This window comes from Schistocerca serialis, chromosome 1, assembly GCF_023864345.2.
Source record: "Schistocerca serialis cubense isolate TAMUIC-IGC-003099 chromosome 1, iqSchSeri2.2, whole genome shotgun sequence".
Taxonomy (NCBI): domain Eukaryota; kingdom Metazoa; phylum Arthropoda; class Insecta; order Orthoptera; family Acrididae; genus Schistocerca; species Schistocerca serialis.
This window is the reverse complement of record NC_064638.1, coordinates 768405060-768425364: the sequence shown is the minus strand read 5'-3', so window position 1 is coordinate 768425364 and position 20305 is coordinate 768405060. Positions and strand designations below refer to the sequence as shown.

Below are 20305 nucleotides of genomic sequence, written 5' to 3'. Positions count from 1 at the left end.
ATACACAGAAATCAAACTGATGGGGACACACACACAATTTTAATGTTTGACCTTTTAGACAGCAGAATTATTCTGATGAAGAAAAAGAAATGGAATGAAGTTTTACTTACTCATGTTCATGGCCAATACAGATTTGTCCAGGGTGGGAAAGAAATATATAATTCAAAAGAAAGTTGTGACAATAATATGCAAAACCATAAGTAATAGTTAATGGTTAAACTGTGTGAAACATTAAGTAATTGTTAAAGGTTAAACTGCCTTGCTCCTCAAATTATTTTTGTATCCACATTTGATTTACTGCAATTTTCTCATAATCTTTCCACAACTTAAACAAACCATGTTTGATAACTACAGTGTTATGCTACACTTTTGCTCCCAGAATAAAATCCACACTTTTTGAAAAGTGCTTGACCCAGATTACCATACCTGCACACTGTGTTACAAATATTTGCTGTTAAGTGTAATACATTAATGCAAACCTTTAACTTATTTCTTAAGTGATGGATAAATTTTTGAAATTATTCTAACAGAAACTTCTGGTGCTTCAAGATATGATGTCCTACATAACTCGCCCTGTTGATAAAACTCAAGCACTGTGTATTAACAATGGAAGCTTTGCAATGGATGGACCTGTTGTCTCTGATGTTGACAATAAACCAGGCTACACTACTTCTGAGTGAGTAAGAAAAGTTTTTTCACTGTACTGTAACACTTATGTTATACAGACAATGTTGTTAATTAATTAATCTGGTTTTCAGCACGTGTGCCAATGCAGAAGACAATTCAGATGCCACTGAAACAGAAAAACTAAAGTCATACATTGCCACATCTGAAAAAAATGAGAATATTATTTCTGATATTAATTTACTTGTTTCAAAAGTAAGTATAGCTTAAAAGGTCAACAATAGTCTAAGAAGGATTGGCTAAACCAGCCTTGCTATGAAACTTTATGATTATATGTAGTATCAACAGAATTTTGATTGAGCTTGGCATTGTACCTGTAGGACCCAAGAAAAAAATGAAGCAGACAACAAAGGAGTATTTAGAAACAAAACAAAATTATCACATGTATTTTGTTTGGTTTGTGATTTTCACATTCATTTCTTTGCTGTCACACTCTATTACCTGCTTTAGCCTTTTGATTAAACTTGGCAGTACATTTTCATGAAAACATTGTAGGAGGAGTAATGCTTTCTTGATTTGTGGCAGTCAGCACACCACAAATACCTCCCAGGTTGTGCCAAATGATGAGCACTTCAGGAATCTCAGCCTTCACTGACTGCTCGATATGGGTTTGGCTTTCTTGATGAACACTGCCAGTCCTCTATAACTATAAGCCTTGGGCAAGCTTCAGGGCCCACCGTGTGGCACATCTGGTGTAATGTTATGTTGTTACAGTGAATATGGTCATGGGTTAATTAATTGCCTGCATCATGAGGGTGATATAAACTTCTATAAAAAAAAAGAAAAACTCAACCTGAGGGTGCACTGTGTGCCAATGGGATGGATATCTCTTGAGGTTAAATAGTCGTTAGCGGGCAACCTCCGGGAAACCTGCTGCATCTCAATTGTATAAGGCTACCCCATGTAAACGAGCCTCTGTCTGGGCCGACTCATGTTTGCCTAGTGTTTATGAGTATACCATGATGACTCTATTACTTAAAAATAATCCTAGTGGTATAGGTGAAACAACAGGGAGCAATAACACCCACTCAACAAAAAGGGCTTTAGATAGCCCACTGAGAGATTCAGCTCAAAAGTGACAGTCAATGAGTAATAGGATACTTATTGTGTCCAGAATGTGTTTTTGGTTTTTAAGACACAGGAAATAAACTCAGAAAATGTGTCACCTTTCTACATAAATAAACAATTAGAATATGTGGCAGCCACACTGAAATCTATCAGACCTTTGAGGAATGTCATACTATTGGTGGAAAGTGCCACATCACATGAAACAAAACCCCTAAAGAAGGCAAAAAATCTTGAGTTGTACCATATTGTTTCTGTATTACACAATATCCTTAATTCTAGCTAGGTGGTTGTAACATGCAGCGACCTGATGGACATAGATGTAGAGGATCTGAATGAAGAGTGGGTAGGTGCCGGGATGACATATGAAAAGAACTAACTGAAGTGAATCAAGAGTGAATCAGAAAAGACAGCTATCTTTGTTCTGACCATCAGTTCTCCAGTGTTGCCTAAGCACATTCAAGCAGGATTTATCCACTCGGAAGTTAGATCATGTGTCTCAACCCCAATGTGTTGTTGAAGTGTTAGCACTATGGACTCATCACCACAACATACAATGGAAGGGCAGTTTGTGGCAAATGTGACCAAACTGCCCTCAAAGACAGTTCTTCAGCTTTCCTATTCTGTGTGAATTGCAACACAACCAAGCTGTTTAGACCCTCGAATGGCAAATTTTCCTGTATGAAATGATAATTCAGGAGATTAAAAACACAGGATGAGTACCATATATAGAATTTAAGAAAAGGTACATGTAACTCAGAAACCACCAGCCTGAGAAAATTCATTTGCTACAGTGGTCAAAATAACGTTCTAGAAAAAGGTCTCCTCAGTGCAGACTATGTCAACAGAAGCTGCCACAGACATGTGCATATGCAAGTTCTCTTGCAGTGAAGGATTTGCCATAAAAGATCTTATTTCCCCCATGGAACCAGCAAGGCCTACAGACAAATGATTTCCTCAAGCTCCAAATCAGACCCTACAGGCACAGATCAAAGTTGAGGGGTGTGTCCACAATGACAAAGTCTCTTCTCTGTCTAGGGAGAAAGTTGTGGTTAACATGTTCAGACTGAAGTGAAGAAGCCCAAAGCCATCAGATCATGCTGTGCTAGTCTTGTGTGGTGAACCTGATGCAGGACACACTGCAGACAATTGAAAACTGTATGAGGCAACTAACGAGTCCTTCCAACAAGTTCTTGTCTGTTGAAAAATCCCCATCTCGACAGAAAAATATGGACGACGAAAGTAAAAAAACTAGCAAAGGGAAGACCTTTGTGGTCTTGTATACAAGAAACATGTTTCAAACTATCAGACACCCCTGTGCTAAGATGTTATTACCTGCATAGAAAGGAAAACCTAAGGTCGGAAGAGAAGTAAAGGAGATAGCCATCTTTGTTTATTATACATGCCATCCCTGAGCTCTCTCTGTCAACACCAGCCTATAAGCAGTTGCTATTGCAGTACATGTGCAACCCTTCATTATTGTATATTCCTTCCATCTGTGCCCACAAAAACAAAGTGACCAGGAGACTCCTATCCAGTTTATCATGCAACTCCCCTGGCCTTTTCTATCTATGATGATTTTAATGCACACAGTGTGCTCTGAGGTGGTTCTACCCCCTACCCCTGGTGCCAAGTTGCTGAGAATCTCTTGTTACCAGAAGATTAGCATGTTTTGAATATGGACCTGAGCCACACTTTAGCACTGCTACAGAGTCTTTTTCTGCAGTCAATCTTTCATTATGCTCAACTGCTCTCACACACACTTCTCTGTGGGAAGTGGTCAAGGTCTACAAAATGTTCAAATGTGTGTGAAATCGTATGGGACTTAACTGCTAAGGTCATCAGTCCCTAAGCTTACACACTACTTAACCTAAACTATCCTAAGGACAAACACACACAACCATGCCCGAGGGAGGACTTGAACCTCCACTGGGACCAGCCGCACAGTCCATGACTGCAGCGCCTTAGACTCCTCGGCTAATCCTGCACAGCAATGGTCTACATTCCAGTCACTTTCTAATGTGGATACTCCTTCTGGAGATAGTGCAGACACCAAAATAAGTCCAAGATGGGTGCTCAGTTATTCAAACTGGATGTTGTATAGCATCATTCAAACATAGAATGTCTAGGAACGGGTGTATCACATCACCACTATGATCCACCAAGCTGCTGATGCATCCATTCCTAAGTCCGCAGGAATTCTAAGAAGACAACCTGTGCCTTGACGGAGTGCAGAATGTTGTTCCACAATCAGGAGCAGGTCCACAGCACTGTGTAGGTCCAAACACAAGCCATCAGCTGAAAAGCTCACAACCTTTTGGGCTGTGAGAGCAAAATGTTGCTGTGTTCGAAAGAGATGGAGAGAAGCTCATGGCAGGTATTCCTGAACCTTATTAATCATTTCATTTTCGAATGCACAGGAAACCATCATGAGGGTTCCAGGCAAAGGTACAAGGTGCACAGTTACTGCTGTTTTGAATGATATTCTCCAGACTAACAAAAGAGACTCTGCCCAGGCAATGGGTGAACATTTCACTCATATAACAGCTACCACCTAATGGGACCCAGTTTTCTGTCAACAACACGCAGTCACTGAGAGGGGTGGTGTTGACTTCAGTTCAACCAACAATGAAGTTTACAATAGCTCTTTCTCAGTGTGGGAACTTGTGTTGCACTGTCTGTGGCATGTGATATGTCACCAGGTCAGGACAACATTTGTTACAACGTGACGTAGCAGCTCAATGGAAATGGCTAAAGAATTCTCCTAAATCTTTTAATTTCAGTTTTGAAGCAGGACAATTCCATGAATCATGGAAAGATTCTGTTTTAATCCCCCTCCTCAAACCTAGGAAAGGTTTATGAGCCCAAGTGTTGCCCTCACTAGCTGGGTAAGGAAGACCTTGGAGTGGATGATCAATCACCACTTAGTGCCGCGCGGGAATAGCTGAGCGGTCTAAGGCGCTGCAGTCATGGACTGTGTGGCTGGTCCCGGCGGAGGTTCGAATCCTCCCTCGGGCATGGGTGTGTGTGTTTGTCCTTAGGATAATTTAGGTTAAGTAAGGTGTAAGCTTAGGGACTGATGACCTTAGCGGTTAAGTCTCATAAGATTTCACACACATTTGAACCACTTAGTGTGGACCTTAGATTCCAGGCAGTTCCTTGTTCGCTTGCAGTATGGGTTCAATAGGTGTCACTCTACCATTGATAATGTGACTCTGATGGAGACAACTATACAACAGGCTTTTCTGTGGAGAGATCAGCTAATATGTATTTTTCTTGAATGACTAAAATTAGGTAGTGCCACAGCGTGTGGCTGATGTTGAAACCAGAAATCAGACACTTGATGTCTCACACTCACTGCTTTTGAGATACCATACTGAATTCATTGTATTTCATTGCTTCTGTATTATAACTTGCTTTTTATTATAGTGCACTGTTTAAAAGTGATGATGCATTGAAGATTTATCTCAAACACTTCACTTTAGGTATTATTTGTTATAGTTAAATGCCAAGTAATGACACATCAGCTGTGATTGGGTTAACAGTAGTAATATTCAACGTTGTTTGCCATCTCTGTGGTCATGTGGTTAGAGACGTGCAGTTACAGGGCTTAAGGAAGTAGGTTCGTATGTTGGTACACACTAATATTTTTGTTTTTGATTTTGTAATACATTCAAGGACCTTCTTATTCATGTAACACAGGTATATTCTGCAATATTCAAAGTTATCTACCTACAACAGAGTGTTCTCTCAGTATTGAATTTCTTCAGTTATGTGACTTCAGTCTGATTATATAATAAAAGATAAAATTGCTGCAAGTGGAACTACTAGCAATGATATTTATACTATTTCTCGTCACAAATATTTGACCATTTCTTTCACATAAGTCACAATATCCTGCAGTGTGGTTAGGCAGGAATCTAAGAGTGCAGCCCTCTCAGGTGCTGTTATATTACTCTTGGATGAACGTGCCCCAATCAACATATGACATGCTTCCCTCCTTTGCAGAATCAAGAGCTAGTTTAAAAACAGCCTGTTCACATCACCAACAGCTAGATTTTGTTTCCAAGGAATTATTGTGGATTCATTTAATAACCGGTATTTTCTTGGGATTGACTGGATGGTGCTACATGTCCACAGTCTGACTGGAAATTTCATTCTCTAACTACCTGGCATTTGGAGAAGTTTGAATGTATCTGTGGCTCACAGTCTAATACTATATCTTGACATTCTGTGATCAATTTCATGGAGAAAACTTGTCATTACATGGCCTCATCATTGCTGGGGATAAGCTTATGTTTTGCGCTGACACCCAAGCTTTTACCAGTCTTTGATTTTATAAGTTCTATTGAATGGCCTTTTTTAAAAATATCTCCATATGCTATAGACAAGTTTAGAAGGGAACCATGTCATGTGTTGACTGGGACATGTTCATCAGAGAATAATATAACAGCAGCTGAGAGGGCTGCTTTATATTCAGTCACAGTGGATCCGGATATCTTTATTTCACTAGCAGACAAGGGCAATGCTACAGGGGTGTTGGACAAGTATGATTATGTTCAGAAGATGCAGTGTATCGCGTGATTGGTGCTGACCCTACAAAAGGTGTTGAGAGAAAAACTAACAGTCTCCTGAAGAAAAGTTCCTTGTCACAGTAGCTTATAAATCACATTAATTATTACTGTGGTGTCCCAACTAGATTATATGACCTTCCAAAGATCCACAAGAGTGCTATTCCTCTCAGGCCTATTATCAGTAAAATTGGTGGCTACAACATATTGTGTAGCAAAACACCTTGCTACCTGTTGAGCCCACTAGTAGATCATGGACATCACATTAAGAACTCGGCAGATTTCTTATTTTGATTAGAGGGACTGTGTTTGAACGAGTGGTGGTTTAGTAAGTTTTGATGTGCACTGACATTCCTCTGTCTGATTCATTACAGTTAATTGAGTTTAGGTTTGTTGTTGTATTAATGAATGTATTTCAACATGTGTTGACTTCCATTTACTTTTTATTCAATGACCAGTACTATAAACACATAGATGGAGCTGTGATGGGAAGCTCATTGTCACCTGTTATTGCCAATTTACTTATAGAAGACTTTAAGTAATGTGTATTGGAGTTGACAGCATTGGAGGCTGCATGTTTTTTTCAGATATGTAGACAATACTTTTGTTGGTTGGGCATGGGAGTGAGAATTTAAATGGCTTTATAGAACATCTGAGTTCAGTCCACCTAAGTATTTGTTTCATGATTGGAGGTGTGAAAGGATGGCTGTCTTCCCTTTGTTGATGTGTTGGGCAGGAGGAAGGCCAATTGTATGTTGGTACATGCTGTTTCTTGATCTAGCTCAGTGTGGAGGGGTGCTTCATACCTTGGCTCACTACTTCATACCTTGGCTCACAGGGCTCATGTCATCTTAGACCCAGAAAGTTTGGCTGCTTAGTTAGCCCATCTGAAAGTAACATTTTTCCAGAATGGTTGTAGTGTAAGATGGATCAGACATGTGTTACGCTATCAACTGACTGTGCACCTGGTGAGTGATGATATTACTGAGGTGACACCTTAGTCTACAGTTTTTTTTTGCTTATCCAGAGAATTGGTCATATTTTGAGGAAATATGATGTAAAATGTGTTTTTTGATCACTATTTAAGGATATGGTTCTTTTAAGATCCCTAAAGGGTAATCTTGGTTTGTGTAAGGTTGGTGGGTCTGTATTCCTTGCAGTTATAGCAGTTATAGCATTTCATATATTGATCAGACCTTCAGGAAAGTGGAGAATCAGTGCACTGGGCATAATTGTCATACAAACTTACAGTAGCCAAACACATCTGCCGTTGCAGAACATTGCCTTGGCACAATCATCTTATGAAATATAACAACATGACGATTCTGGCATGAACTTCCAGCTGTGAGGATAATGTTATTAAGTAAAACAGGTGAAATTAAATTAGCAAGTGGCCTTTAAATAGAGAAGGGGTTTAACTTTAAATTCTGTTCTCTCCCTTGTCACTAAACAGAGGACAGCATTTATGCTACTTCACTTGGAACTTCTGAAGTTGGTCATCTTTGGTTGTGTGGTGGCACTAGTGTTTACACACACACACACACACACACACACACACACACACACACACACACGTGTGTGTGTGTGTTGTCTTTCCAGATATGCTCTGCAAACTGTGTTTTTAAATTCCCTTGCACGATGCCTTCTTGCTGCGTTTGTGCCTTGAAAATGACAGAATTTTCACCTGCCATCATATTGATAGATGTTGAAACTGTCATCCAACTGGATTCCTGTAACTTATTTGTACTTCAAGTGATTTATCAGTTACAGTTGTATTTATCAGTTAATAGAGTGTAGCAATTACATGAATACTCAGTTACAAAGTCAATTTGTCAAACACTGTTCAATCTAGAAAGAAAAGTAATAGAGATATTCATTACCAAAAGCCACACCTGATAGAAAACTAAATAATTTCTAATTGATTTTTTACAACACTAATTTTGTGGGTTTGCACATTTGTCCTTGTTAAGTATATTTAAAAACAAAGATGATGTGACTTACCATACGAAAGCGCTGGCAGGTCAATAGAAACACAAACAGACACATACATACACACAAAATTCTAGCTTTCGCAACCAATGGTTGCTTTGTCAGGAAAGAGGGAAGGAGAGGGAAAGACGAAACGATGTGGGTTTTAAGGGAGAGGGTAAGTAGTCATTCCAATCCTGGGAGCGGAAAGACTTACCTTAGGGGGGAAAAAAGGACAGGTATACACTCGCACACACACACACATATCCATCCGCACTTACACAGACACAAGCAGACATTTGTAAAGGCATCTTTGCCTCTTTACTTCCGCCTCGACTGACATCTCTGCCCAAACTCTTTGCTTTTACAAATGTCTGCTTGTGTCTGTGTATGTGCGGATGGATATGTGTGTGTGTGTGTGTGTGTGTGTGTGTGTGCGCGAGTGTATACCTGTCCTTTTTTCCCCCTAAGGTAAGTCTTTCCGCTCCCGGGATTGGAATGACTCCTTACCCTCTCCCTTAAAACCCACATCCTTTCATCTTTCCCTCTCCTTCCCTCTTTCCTGACGAAGCAACCATTGGTTGCGAAAGCTAGAATTTTGTGAGTATGTATGTGTTTGTTTGTGTTTCTATCGACCTGCCAGCGCTTTCGTATGGTAAGTCACATCATCTTTGTTTTTAAGTATTTTTTTCCCGCGTGGAATGTTTCCCTATTATATTCATGTCCTTGTTAAGTGATTGACATAATGGCTCTCATACAAGGAGGCATAATTTTACAAGCAATTATTCAGGCAATTTGAAGCCAATCAACAGAGATAAAATGAGAAATGAACAAGAAATTTGCTCAAATGGGTAACAGAGTTTCAAAGGCTGATAAATTGGAGGGTGAGATAAGTTTTCAATTAAGAGAAAGCACAGACAGACTAGACAATGTGTTCTACACAGGAAAATAGAAGCTATAAGATTTCAGTGATTATTTATATTTTATATTTAGTGGAACATAAGACTGACAACAATGTTGAACATTATGATGCTATTAACTCAGTAAATGAAGAACAAATAACAGGTACAGAATGTACTTTGGAATATATTATAGCTCAGAATGTAAAAACTGTTAAAGTGTATGCCGATGAAATCGAACATCAGTTGGAGATATTACCAGCTGTTGTGTTATACTCAGGTAGTGCAGAAAAAATTCATAATGAACATTTAATCAGTAAGCTACTGTTTTCTGATAATAGTAACTCATTATGATCATCAGTTGCTTTTGACTGATTAGTATCATCACTTGCTACTGATAAATTGTTACCTTCTCTTGCTTCAGAGAACTTATGGTCACCTGTTATTACTAAGAATGTGCCAGTTCCTGACACTGTTGAGATTTTTTATCATCTGTTATTGCTGAGAACTTACTACATTCTGTTACTACAGAAAAATTATCTTTCAACACTTTGAATTTTCCATCTCCGCTACACTGTGTTACTACTAAAGTTATGATAACATATTGTTGGGGAAGTTGGAAAGTTAGCTTTCAGCCAACAAGGCCTTTGTCAGAAACAGACAACATATACACAAGCACACATTCATGCAAATGCAACTCACACACTCATGACCACAGTCTCCGACAGCTGGAGACAGATTCGCTGAGTCTGGCTCCAGCTGTCAGGGACTGTAGTCGTGTGTGTGTGTGTGTGTGTGTGTGTGTGTGTGTGTGTGTGTGTGTGTTTTGGAACAGTGTGTTTTAAGTTGCACATTGTAAAATAAAAAACACCCACTTTGATTATACCAAAATGAATGAGGCACAAATTTTGAAGTTTATGGTTGGTACTATGTAATGTTTTCACTTGAAGAATAGTTTGTCACTTCCACTTCCTGTTGCTTCAGGTCACCACATTTAGAAGTGTGGTTTTAGACCTTTAGAATCACGAGGCACATTAGTTGATGTGGTATAGATTTAAAACTTTTCACAGGACTGCCAAAAAGAAAGTGTGTATTTACTGGCAATATTAAAATAGCAAAGTCAGAGATTATTTTGCATGTTGTGTAAAACTACCTTTCCAGTTCACAATAGGTCATTATGATGCTGTGCAATGCATTAATGTGAATAAATGCTTTATGGGCTGATGAAAAGAATAGGTTTAATTTCAAAACTTTTAAGAAAATAATTATAACTTAGACTCATTTTCAGGATACCTCTACTTGAAAATATCAAACTCTTGAATAACATTAAGTTCATCTGTAAAATATAACAAAAAAGGTTTTCTAGAAACAACGCACAACAAAACTCCCAGGCCAATTGAGAGTGAGAAATAAGTAAACTAAGAGGGTGGTCTGTTAACCAATGCCTCCAAATTTTTTATGTGAAAACTCTTAAAGCTTTGTAAATAAAACAAACATTATTAACATTGTACATCTTTATTCTTCATGTCTGCGTATTTATTTCTCAATATAGTCACCCTGGTGATGAACACATTTCTCCCAACAAGAGGGCAGTTTGTTGACAGTGTCACTGTAGAATGGGTGATTTTGTGGATAGAGTTATAACCTCGCCTCTGCTTGCACTGCTTCATCATCATCAAAGTGAAGTCCTTAAAGGTGTTCCTTGAGTTTTGGAAACAGATGAAAATCGAATGAGGCTTGGAGATCGATCGATGATGATGAATCCAAGGTGTCAGATTGTGACAGTTATTGCAGCAGTCATGAGTGGTGTGGCATTGTCCTGCTCAATGAGACAGTGCTCCATGTGTGGATGAACTCTTGGAATTCTAAACTCAAGTATAACACACTGTTTCTCACACTGACATAGTTGCATTACACAGCACCTTTTTACACACTGCAGTTCAGAGCCCTCTATCAGCAGAGGGTTGCAAATATGGAGACATGAAGAATAAAGATGAATATTAGTAATGGTTATTTCATTTAAAAAACTTTAAGGGTTTTCACATAAAAAATTTAGTGGTGTTACTTTTTAGCATGCCCTCATATGTAAGTTACAATGTTGTTGATCGCAGTCAAAGACCTAATTATATTAAAGTGATATCTTGTGTTGCATTTGATAACAACAAAACAATGACATATTTACTTGATTAGTAATGCAAGCTGTTTTTATAGTGTGACTGACAAAATAGTGCAATGATTTGTGAGTTATAGCATAAACCAGGTGTTGTGACACAAATTTGCCATGCAGATGAAGTATTATCAAAAGTTTCCACAAATTTTAGATTCATTTCAGCTTCTAATTTGTGTCTCATGGTTTGACTTTGGAAATCTGGTTACCATAACCTAAGAATAAATCATGAATGAAGACTCTATTGAAAATAATGTTGTGTACTTTATAATTTGTTTTAATATGTAGGAATGTTCTCTCAGGATGAAAATTTTTTTAGAGGTGAAGGAGGCCACAGACTGAATAGCAGAGGCATTGAGTTGTCAAGAAGCACACAAAAGAAAATAATACTTTGCTAGCTTTCAGAAAAAAATCCTTTGGTGAGCTAAAGTGTGCACCTGCATTGTGCTGTCTGGACATACAATGCCAGGGTTGCAGCTTGCCAGGTGTAGTCGGTTGGGCATTGTGTCAAGTGTCAGGGGGGATGTACAGAGGGGGAAAGACATGGGTGGTGGGAGATACAGTTCTGTATGGGTAGGTAGTAGCTTGAAGTGAGGCAGAATTCAGAGGAAATGACAGGATAGAAGTAGTGTAAACTTTTGGATACAGAGTGGGAGGACTATAGGATGGTGGAAGTCATGCCCAGAGGGATTATGGGAGCAAAGGATATATTGCAAGGATAACTCCCATGTACATAGTACGGAAAATTTGGTATTGGAGGGAAGGATCCAGATGGCACGAATTATGAAGCAGCCATTGAACTCAAGAATGTTGTGCTGAGTGGCATGATTGGCTACTTTAGAACAGAGACCAAGTAGCTTCTGAACAAAGCATTCTAATGTGCTAACACCAAAAAGGGAACTTTTCATTTTTTTAAATTTATTCTGGAAAGAATAATAAAGGGAGTGATGTACATAGTAAGAACACCATAAACCTGCTATGATATTATATAGTTCAAATTTTCCAGGTATCTCAGATTAGAATCTAGTTGCATTGGTATTCTTTAACAGAATGGAGACTGGCTGTTTATGCCATTATTTAAAGCACTACTGGTACATTAGTAATTGATGTATCTTCAAGACTAATACATATTAAAAGGGCCAAGCTTTGAAATTTCTTTTTCATATTTTCTTTAGTTCTTTTATAGATTACAAATTTTAAGATAATGATGGCAGAAAGTATAATTACCTTCCGAGGACAAAGTGCGAGGTGAATTATTGAGCAATTTTGTCCTTTTGAGCTTCCAAAATTTCTTGCTTGCTTAACAAATGTCATGTGTTTGCAGCAGAATTACAGCAAACTCTGAAATCTGACGAGTGCACCGATGGTATTACTTCAATGTGATCATATTGGCTCTGCCATTCATGACAGCAGCTGTTGCATCTGCTAATGTTTGTTTCAAAATAATTCTAGAAATTCACAACAGGAGGCAGTACCAGTCAAGGAGCAGGTCACAAGATGTATATACATTGTTCCCACATGAAATGAGTCGTTTCCAAGCGACAGGTGGCTCATGCATCGAGAAAAAGCCTGATTTATCCTTGAGTGCAGCCTTTTTAACACGAAGTAGTGGCCTGAGTTCTGCTCACATTTGGTCTCCAAAGTGTTAAGTTCCAGTAATGAAGGAAGTATAACAATAAACGAATAGACAAAACGTGTAACTGAAACAGATTTTTCTTGTGTATATGAAAAAATTATTTATATCTAAACACACATGTCTGCTTGTGTCTGTGTACGTGCGGATGGATATGTGTGTGAGTGTGAGTGTATACCCCTTTTTTCTCCCTAAGGTAAGTCTTTCCGCTCCCGGGATTGGAATGACTCCATACCCTCTCCCTTAAAACCCACATCCTTTCGTCTTTCCCTCTCCTTCCCTCTTTCCTGATGAGGCAACAGTTTGTTGCGAAAGCTTGAATTTTGTGTGTATGTTTGTGTGTCTATCGACCCTATTCGTTCGGTAAGTCACATCATCTGTGTGTTTAGATATATTTTTCCCACGTGGAATGTTTCCCTCTATTATATTCATATCATTAATTTGAAAAAATTATTTCATTGACAAAACTGATTCACGTAACAAAACTCTTTTTTTTTTTGAAGCCTATGTAGTTACTTGACTTTGAAAAGAAACAAGAAGAGAGAGGATAATGATCAAAGTAGATGAATGATTGATTATGAAAAAATAGAAATCTGGATTATGTTCAAATATACCTATTGAAAAAATACTAATGTAATAGTTTATGTTTGAATTAGATTACCTAACAATGATATGCTTACCCTTTTATGTGGGACAGCACGTGTAAGGGTACAGAAAATGTGTGTAGTTACATTCACGAAGTCTTCTATACTATCATCGTCAATTGTAAATGAATAATTATGTTGTTTTTTAATGGTATGCTAAAGGGTACATTTAAAATAAATCACAGGTCTGTATTTTTGTGTATGATGTTATGCATCAATGGCATAATTGATTAATGGTGTTGAATGTCAAGCAAAGAAAGATAGCAAGTTTCTTACCTGCTTACAAAAAAGAGAAGAAAAAGGCTTCCCTTTGTACTGAGTTGCCAACAAGAGACCTTCAGCTCTGTGAATGATACTGTAAATGATGTGTAGTTTTAATTCAGAAAAATTCTAGGCAGTATGGTCGTTAGTTATTTGCATATTCTGTGGCTTGTAATTGTGATCTCTTGTTATAATATAGGATGAGTATTTTACAATTGCAACACACTTTCTCAGTGGAAAATACGTCAACTTGTTGACCATATACATGACTCCTTTAAGCAATATTTTCCACCCATAAAGTGATTAATATATGACTACATTCAATCTCCCTCTCTCAGCTTTGATTTCTGTTTGTATTTGAAGTTAAACAATGGAAAATCAAGGCTGGAATGTCAACAATATAGGTAAAAGGATATATTGCTACTCACCATATAAAGATGACCCTGTGTGTTGCATACAGGCACAATGAAAGGATAATTACACTTTATAACTTTTGGCCAAAGCCTTCTCCAGCAAAGAAAACACACGTACATTCACACAAGCAAGCACAACACATATACACATGACCACTATCACTGCAGTTCCAACTACAGTGCAACTGTTACATGAATAGCAATATAGAGCAGGGCAGGGTAGGGGTAGGGGGAGAGAAGAGCACTATCTGGTGGAACATGCAGGGCTAGATGGCATCCAGTTAAGACTGCCAGGTGCAGCAACAGGAGGTGTGACATGGGGAAAAAATGGGAAACAGAAAACAAGAGGAGCAGAGAAGGGGATATGGCAGGTGGTGCATTGGCAGAAGGTGGCACACAATGTGGTTTAGGAGATGAGAAAAGAGATGAGGTGATAGGACAGAATAGGTGGAAACTATTGGGTGGAAGGTGTCGGGATGGTAGGTTACTGTAGGATAAGGTTGAGATAATTTTGGAAGCAGGGGATGTATTATAAGGATAGCTCCCTCCTACACAGTTCAGAAAAGCTGGTGGTGGAGGGGAGGTTATAGACGGTCTGAGTTCTGAAGCAGCTATTAAAATTAAGCATGCTATATTTAGCTGCATGTTGTGTCATAGAGTGATCTACTTTGCTCTTGGCCACAGTTTGGTTGTGGCCATTAATCCTGGTGGACAGCTGGTTGATAGTTATACAAATATAAAAAACTGTACAGTGGTTGCAGCAGAGATGGTATATGACATTGCTACTTTCGTACATGGCCTGTTATTTAATGGTGTAAGATAAGTCTGTGGCAGGACTGGAATAAGAAGTGCTGGGTTGGTGGATTGGGCAGGTCTTGCACCTGGTTCTGCTATAGGGCTGTGATCCATGCGGGAAGGGGTTGGGATTGGGAGCAGTATAGGGATGGACCAGGATGTTGTGGATGTTGGGTGGGTGATAGAACACCATTGTAGGAGGGGTGGGAAAGAGCTTGGGTAGGACGTCCCTAATTTCAGGGCATGGTGATAGATAATCAAAGCTCTGACGAAGGATATACACTCCTGGAAATGGAAAAAAGAACACATTGACACCGGTGTGTCAGACCCACCATACTTGCTCCGGACACTGCGAGAGGGCTGTACAAGCAATGATCACACGCACGGCACAGCGGACACACCAGGAACCGCGGTGTTGGCCGTCGAATGGCGCTAGCTGCGCAGCATTTGTGCACCGCCGCCGTCAGTGTCAGCCAGTTTGCCGTGGCATACAGAGCTCCATCGCAGTCTTTAACACTGGTAGCATGCCGCGACAGCATGGACGTGAACCGTATGTGCAGTTGACGGACTTTGAGCGAGGGCGTATAGTGGGCATACGGGAGGCCGGGTGGACGTACCGCCGAATTGCTCAACCCGTGGGGCGTGAGGTCTCCACAGTACATCGATGTTGTCGCCAGTGGTTGGCGGAAGGTGCACGTGCCCGTCGACCTGGGACCGGACCGCAGCGACGCACGGAAACACGCCAAGACCGTAGGATCCTATGCAGTGCCGTAGGGGACCGCACCGCCACTTCCCAGCAAATTAGGGACACTGTTGCTCCTGGGGTATCGGCGAGGACCATTCGCAACCATCTCCATGAAGCTGGGCTACGGTCCCGCACACCGTTAGGCCATCTTCCGCTCACGCCCCAACATCGTGCAGCCCGCCTCCAGTGGTGTCGCGACAGGCGTGAATGGAGGGACGAATGGAGACGTGTTGTCTTCAGCGATGAGAGTCGCTTCTGCCTTGGTGCCAATGATGGCCGTATGCGTGTTTGGCGCCGTGCAGGTGAGCGCCACAATCAGGACTGCATACGACCGAGGCACACAGGGCCAACACCCGGCATCATGGTGTGGGGAGCGATCTCCTACACTGGCCGTACACCACTGGTGATCGTCGAGGGGACACTGAATAGTGCACGGTACATCCAAACCGTCATCGAACCCATCGTTCTACCATTCCTAGACCGGCAAGGGAACTTGCTGTTCCAACAGGACAATGCACGTCCGCATGTATCCCATGCCACCCAACGTGCTCTAGAAGGTGTAAGTCAACTACCCTGGCCAGCAAGATCTCCGGATCTGTCCCCCATTGAGCATGTTTGGGACTGGATGAAGCGTCGTCTCACACGGTCTGCACGTCCAGCACGAACGCTGGTCCAACTGAGGCGCCAGGTGGAAATGGCATGGCAAGCCGTTCCACAGGACTACATCCAGCATCTCTACGATCGTCTCCATGGGAGAATAGCAGCCTGCATTGCTGCGAAAGGTGGATATACACTGTACTAGTGCCGACATTGTGCATGCTCTGTTGCCTGTGTCTATGTGCCTGTGGTTCTGTCAGTGTGATAATGTGATGTATCTGACCCCAGGAATGTGTCAATAAAGTTTCCCCTTCCTGGGACAATGAATTCACGGTGTTCTTATTTCAATTTCCAGGAGTGTAGTTCAGTTGTTCTGGTCTGGGATGCTACTGTGTGGAGAAGGGTGCTTCCTTTGTAGCTTGGGGCTTAGGAGAATTTGGGGGGTATGTGAAGATGACATGGGAAATCTGTTTGCAGACTAGGTAACACGATATGCGCGTAATGTTATAGTATCATAGAAAGGGGAAGTATTTAAAGCAGCTAAGTCTTACTTACTGTGCTGCATAATTGTTAAAATCAACTATAATGGTGTCCAAACTCTTGTGAAAGAGTAGTGGGCCAAAATTACATTTAACGGGAAGCGCGAGGCTTGATGTCTCACATGGTATGCAGCAACCAGGAGAGAAATATGGTAGTCGATGTAATGGGGATAAATTAAACCAATTATTTCTCAGCAGCAGCTGATTGTTCTGTATTGGATATCATGTGTTTAAAAATCTGCATCTCTCTAGAATATCTAGCCTTGTTCCTTTTACCTCACAGTGCAACAGCTCAGTATTAGTTGCAGGACTGGGTTAATGGGCCATTTGGACAAGGTGCTCTGTAAAAGTCGAACCCCGAGTGCCGTCACCACTTCTCGTTGGCATATGCTCTTTATATCTTGCTGACAACGCTCTCCCTGTTTGGCTGATGTAAAAGTTAGGGCACTCACTGCATGTGATTTTATATATCTCGGAGAGAGACAGTTTGTCCTTAGCTATTTTTAAAGAGTGGATTAAATTTTTCTTACGTTACATTCTAAGATGCTCAATGTTTGGTCTACAGGCACGTTAGTATAAAGACTTGTATTATCAAGTGATGCAAATTTTGATGTTTCTGATCATTTTATTGCTTTCAATTTATTTTCTAATTCTACTGAATTTTTAACTGAGTAGTTATCTGTGAAAACAAAATTATCTTTTATCTTATAGTGCAGGTATCTGGCTAGCTTGTGGTATGCGCTATTAGTGCTGTCTACGATTGGTCGAATTGTGTGATTGTCTTTGTGGACTTTAAATTGACTCTTCAGGGTGGGTGGTTTGGGGTTCATATTTATGAGCTCTTTTTTTTTTGAGACCTACTCATATTTCTTTTTGTAAGGCTAGGGTGGGATCTTTATCAACCTGCGCCTCCACAAGAAATTGTCAGATATTGAGATTGATGAACTTATGACCCTTTTAAACATCTTGAAACACATTACTTCTCCTTTAATGAAAAAATATATTCGCAACATTTTGGGTTAGCAATGGGAAACCCCCTGGCCGATATTGCATCCAAAATATTCATGACTGTTATGGAATCACAATTTTTTGTAAATAATACAGAGACAGCAAGTAAAATAACATTTTACGCAAGGTATGTTGATGGTATACTTCTCATAGTTTATGGTTCCCAGGAAGATATTGACCAGATTTTTTCAACATTCAATAAACTCCTTGATAACATAAATTTCACTCTCAAAATGGAATCTCCCAATAGAATGCTGAATTATCTAGACCTTAATCTCACTATAGTAGACAATCATTTAGAATTTAACATCCTTAGAAAATGTACCTTCTCTGACAATATCATACCAGCTGACTCTGTGCACCCACAGTCTCATAAAATGGCCTTCTTTCGTTCCAGTTTACATAGAGCATTCACTATTCCTCTTTCTGCTAAGGCATTGGAGAACGAATTATTAACACTCGAAGTGATTGTGCAAATAATGGGTATAAACCAGACATTGTAAGACAACTCTACAACAGGAGAGTAAATAACAAGAGAATCATGACTTCATCGACTTTAGGTACCACGTCAGATCATAACCATGGGAACATAATCTCCATTCCTTTTATAGGTAAAGCATACCAATAACAGCCTTAAGAAAAATTTAATCCACTCTTTAAAAATAGCTAAGGACAAACTGTCATAATTCAACCTTCTGCCACTACAGATTGGTCAGTGAAAGTACAGTTGTGACTTCAGTTCCACCTCTGATAACGAATGTAACGTTCCCTTTTCCATATGGGAGCAGGATTTTGTGTTATCTGCAGCTCATGACACATAACCTGTTCAAGATAAGTGTCCATTATACAAAATGTCAGTTTGGTTTCCAGAAAGGTTTTTCAATGGAAAATGATATATATACTTTCACTAATGAAATATTAAATGCTCTGAGTAACCAGAAGTCACCCGTTGGGATTTTTTGTGATCTCTCAAAGGCTTTTGATTGTGTAAATCATGGAATACTTCTAGATAAGCTCAAGTACTGTGGTATGAATGGGACAGCGCTCAAATGATTTAAATCATACCTAACTGGAAGAGTGCAGAAAGTTGAAATAAGCAGGTCACATAATATGCAAAAAAACTGGTGATATCTCAAACTGTGGAACAATCAAGAATGGGGTGTGGCAAGGTTTGCTCTTGGGTCTTTTGCAATTTTCTTAATATATATTAATGACTTGCCATTCTATATTGACAAAGGTGCAAAGCTGGTACTTTTTGCTGATGATACAAGTATAGCCATCACACCCAAAAGACAAGAATTAACTGATGAAATTTTAAATGATGTTTTTCAGAAAATCATTAAGTGGTTCTCTGCAAATGGGCTCTCATTAAACTTTGACAAAACACAGTATATACAGTTCCACACAGTAAATGGAATGACACCATTAGTAAATATAGACTTTGATCAGAAATCAGTAGCTAAGGTAGAATATTCAAAATTTCTAGGTGTATGCATTGATGAGGGGTTGAACTGGAAAAAACACACTGAAGATCTGCTGAAACGTTTGAGTTCAACTACTTATGCTATTAGGGTCATTGCAAATTTTGGCACTATAAATCTCAGTAAATTAGCTTACCACACCTACTTTCATTCTCTGCTTTCGTATGGCATCATATTCTGGGGTAACTCATCATTGAGTACGAGAGTGTTCATTGCACAAAAGCGTGTAATCAGAATACTTGCTGGAGCTCATCCAAGATCATCCTGCAGACACTTATTTAAAGAGCTAGGGATCTTCACTGTAGCCTCATAAAAAAAAAAAAAAAAAAAAAAAAAAAAAAAAAAAAAAAAAAAAAAAAAAAAAAAAAAAAAAATATATATATATATATATATATATATATACATATATAAAAAAATAGAGGGAAACATTACACGTAGGAAAAATATATCTAAAAACAAAGATGATGTGACTTACCAAATGAAAGTGCTGGCAGGTCGACAGACACACAAACAAACACAAACATACACACACAATTCAAGCTTTCGCAACAAACTGTTGCCTCATCAGGAAAGAGGGAAGGAGAGGGAAAGACGAAAGGAAGTGGGTTTTAAGGGAGAGGGTACGGAGTCATTCCAATCCCGGGAGCAGAAAGACTTACCTTAGGGGGAAAAAAGGACGGGTATACACTCGCACACACACACATATCTCCATCCCATATGGAGATATGTGTGTGTGTGCGATGCACTTAGAGGCAGCTGAGAGCTTCTTTCGCCAGTTATTACTGTTTTGTTCAGGGTTTTAATGACTCTTTGATGGACAATTTCTGTATATGCA

At 39.6% G+C, this 20305-nt stretch overlaps 1 protein-coding gene across 7 annotated transcripts in view; it reads left to right on the top strand.

Moving 5' to 3' along the window:
* Positions 1 to 20305, top strand: part of LOC126482575 (ATP-binding cassette sub-family C member 5-like) — a 512906-nt gene that overhangs the window by 212729 nt on the left and 279872 nt on the right. For all 7 annotated transcript variants that reach the window (XM_050106550.1, XM_050106549.1, XM_050106547.1 and 4 more), the window contains 2 exons: positions 531 to 676; positions 759 to 879. In XM_050106550.1, the coding sequence (XP_049962507.1) occupies positions 531 to 676; positions 759 to 879 (267 nt within the window). The remainder of the gene's footprint in view (positions 1 to 530; positions 677 to 758; positions 880 to 20305) is intronic.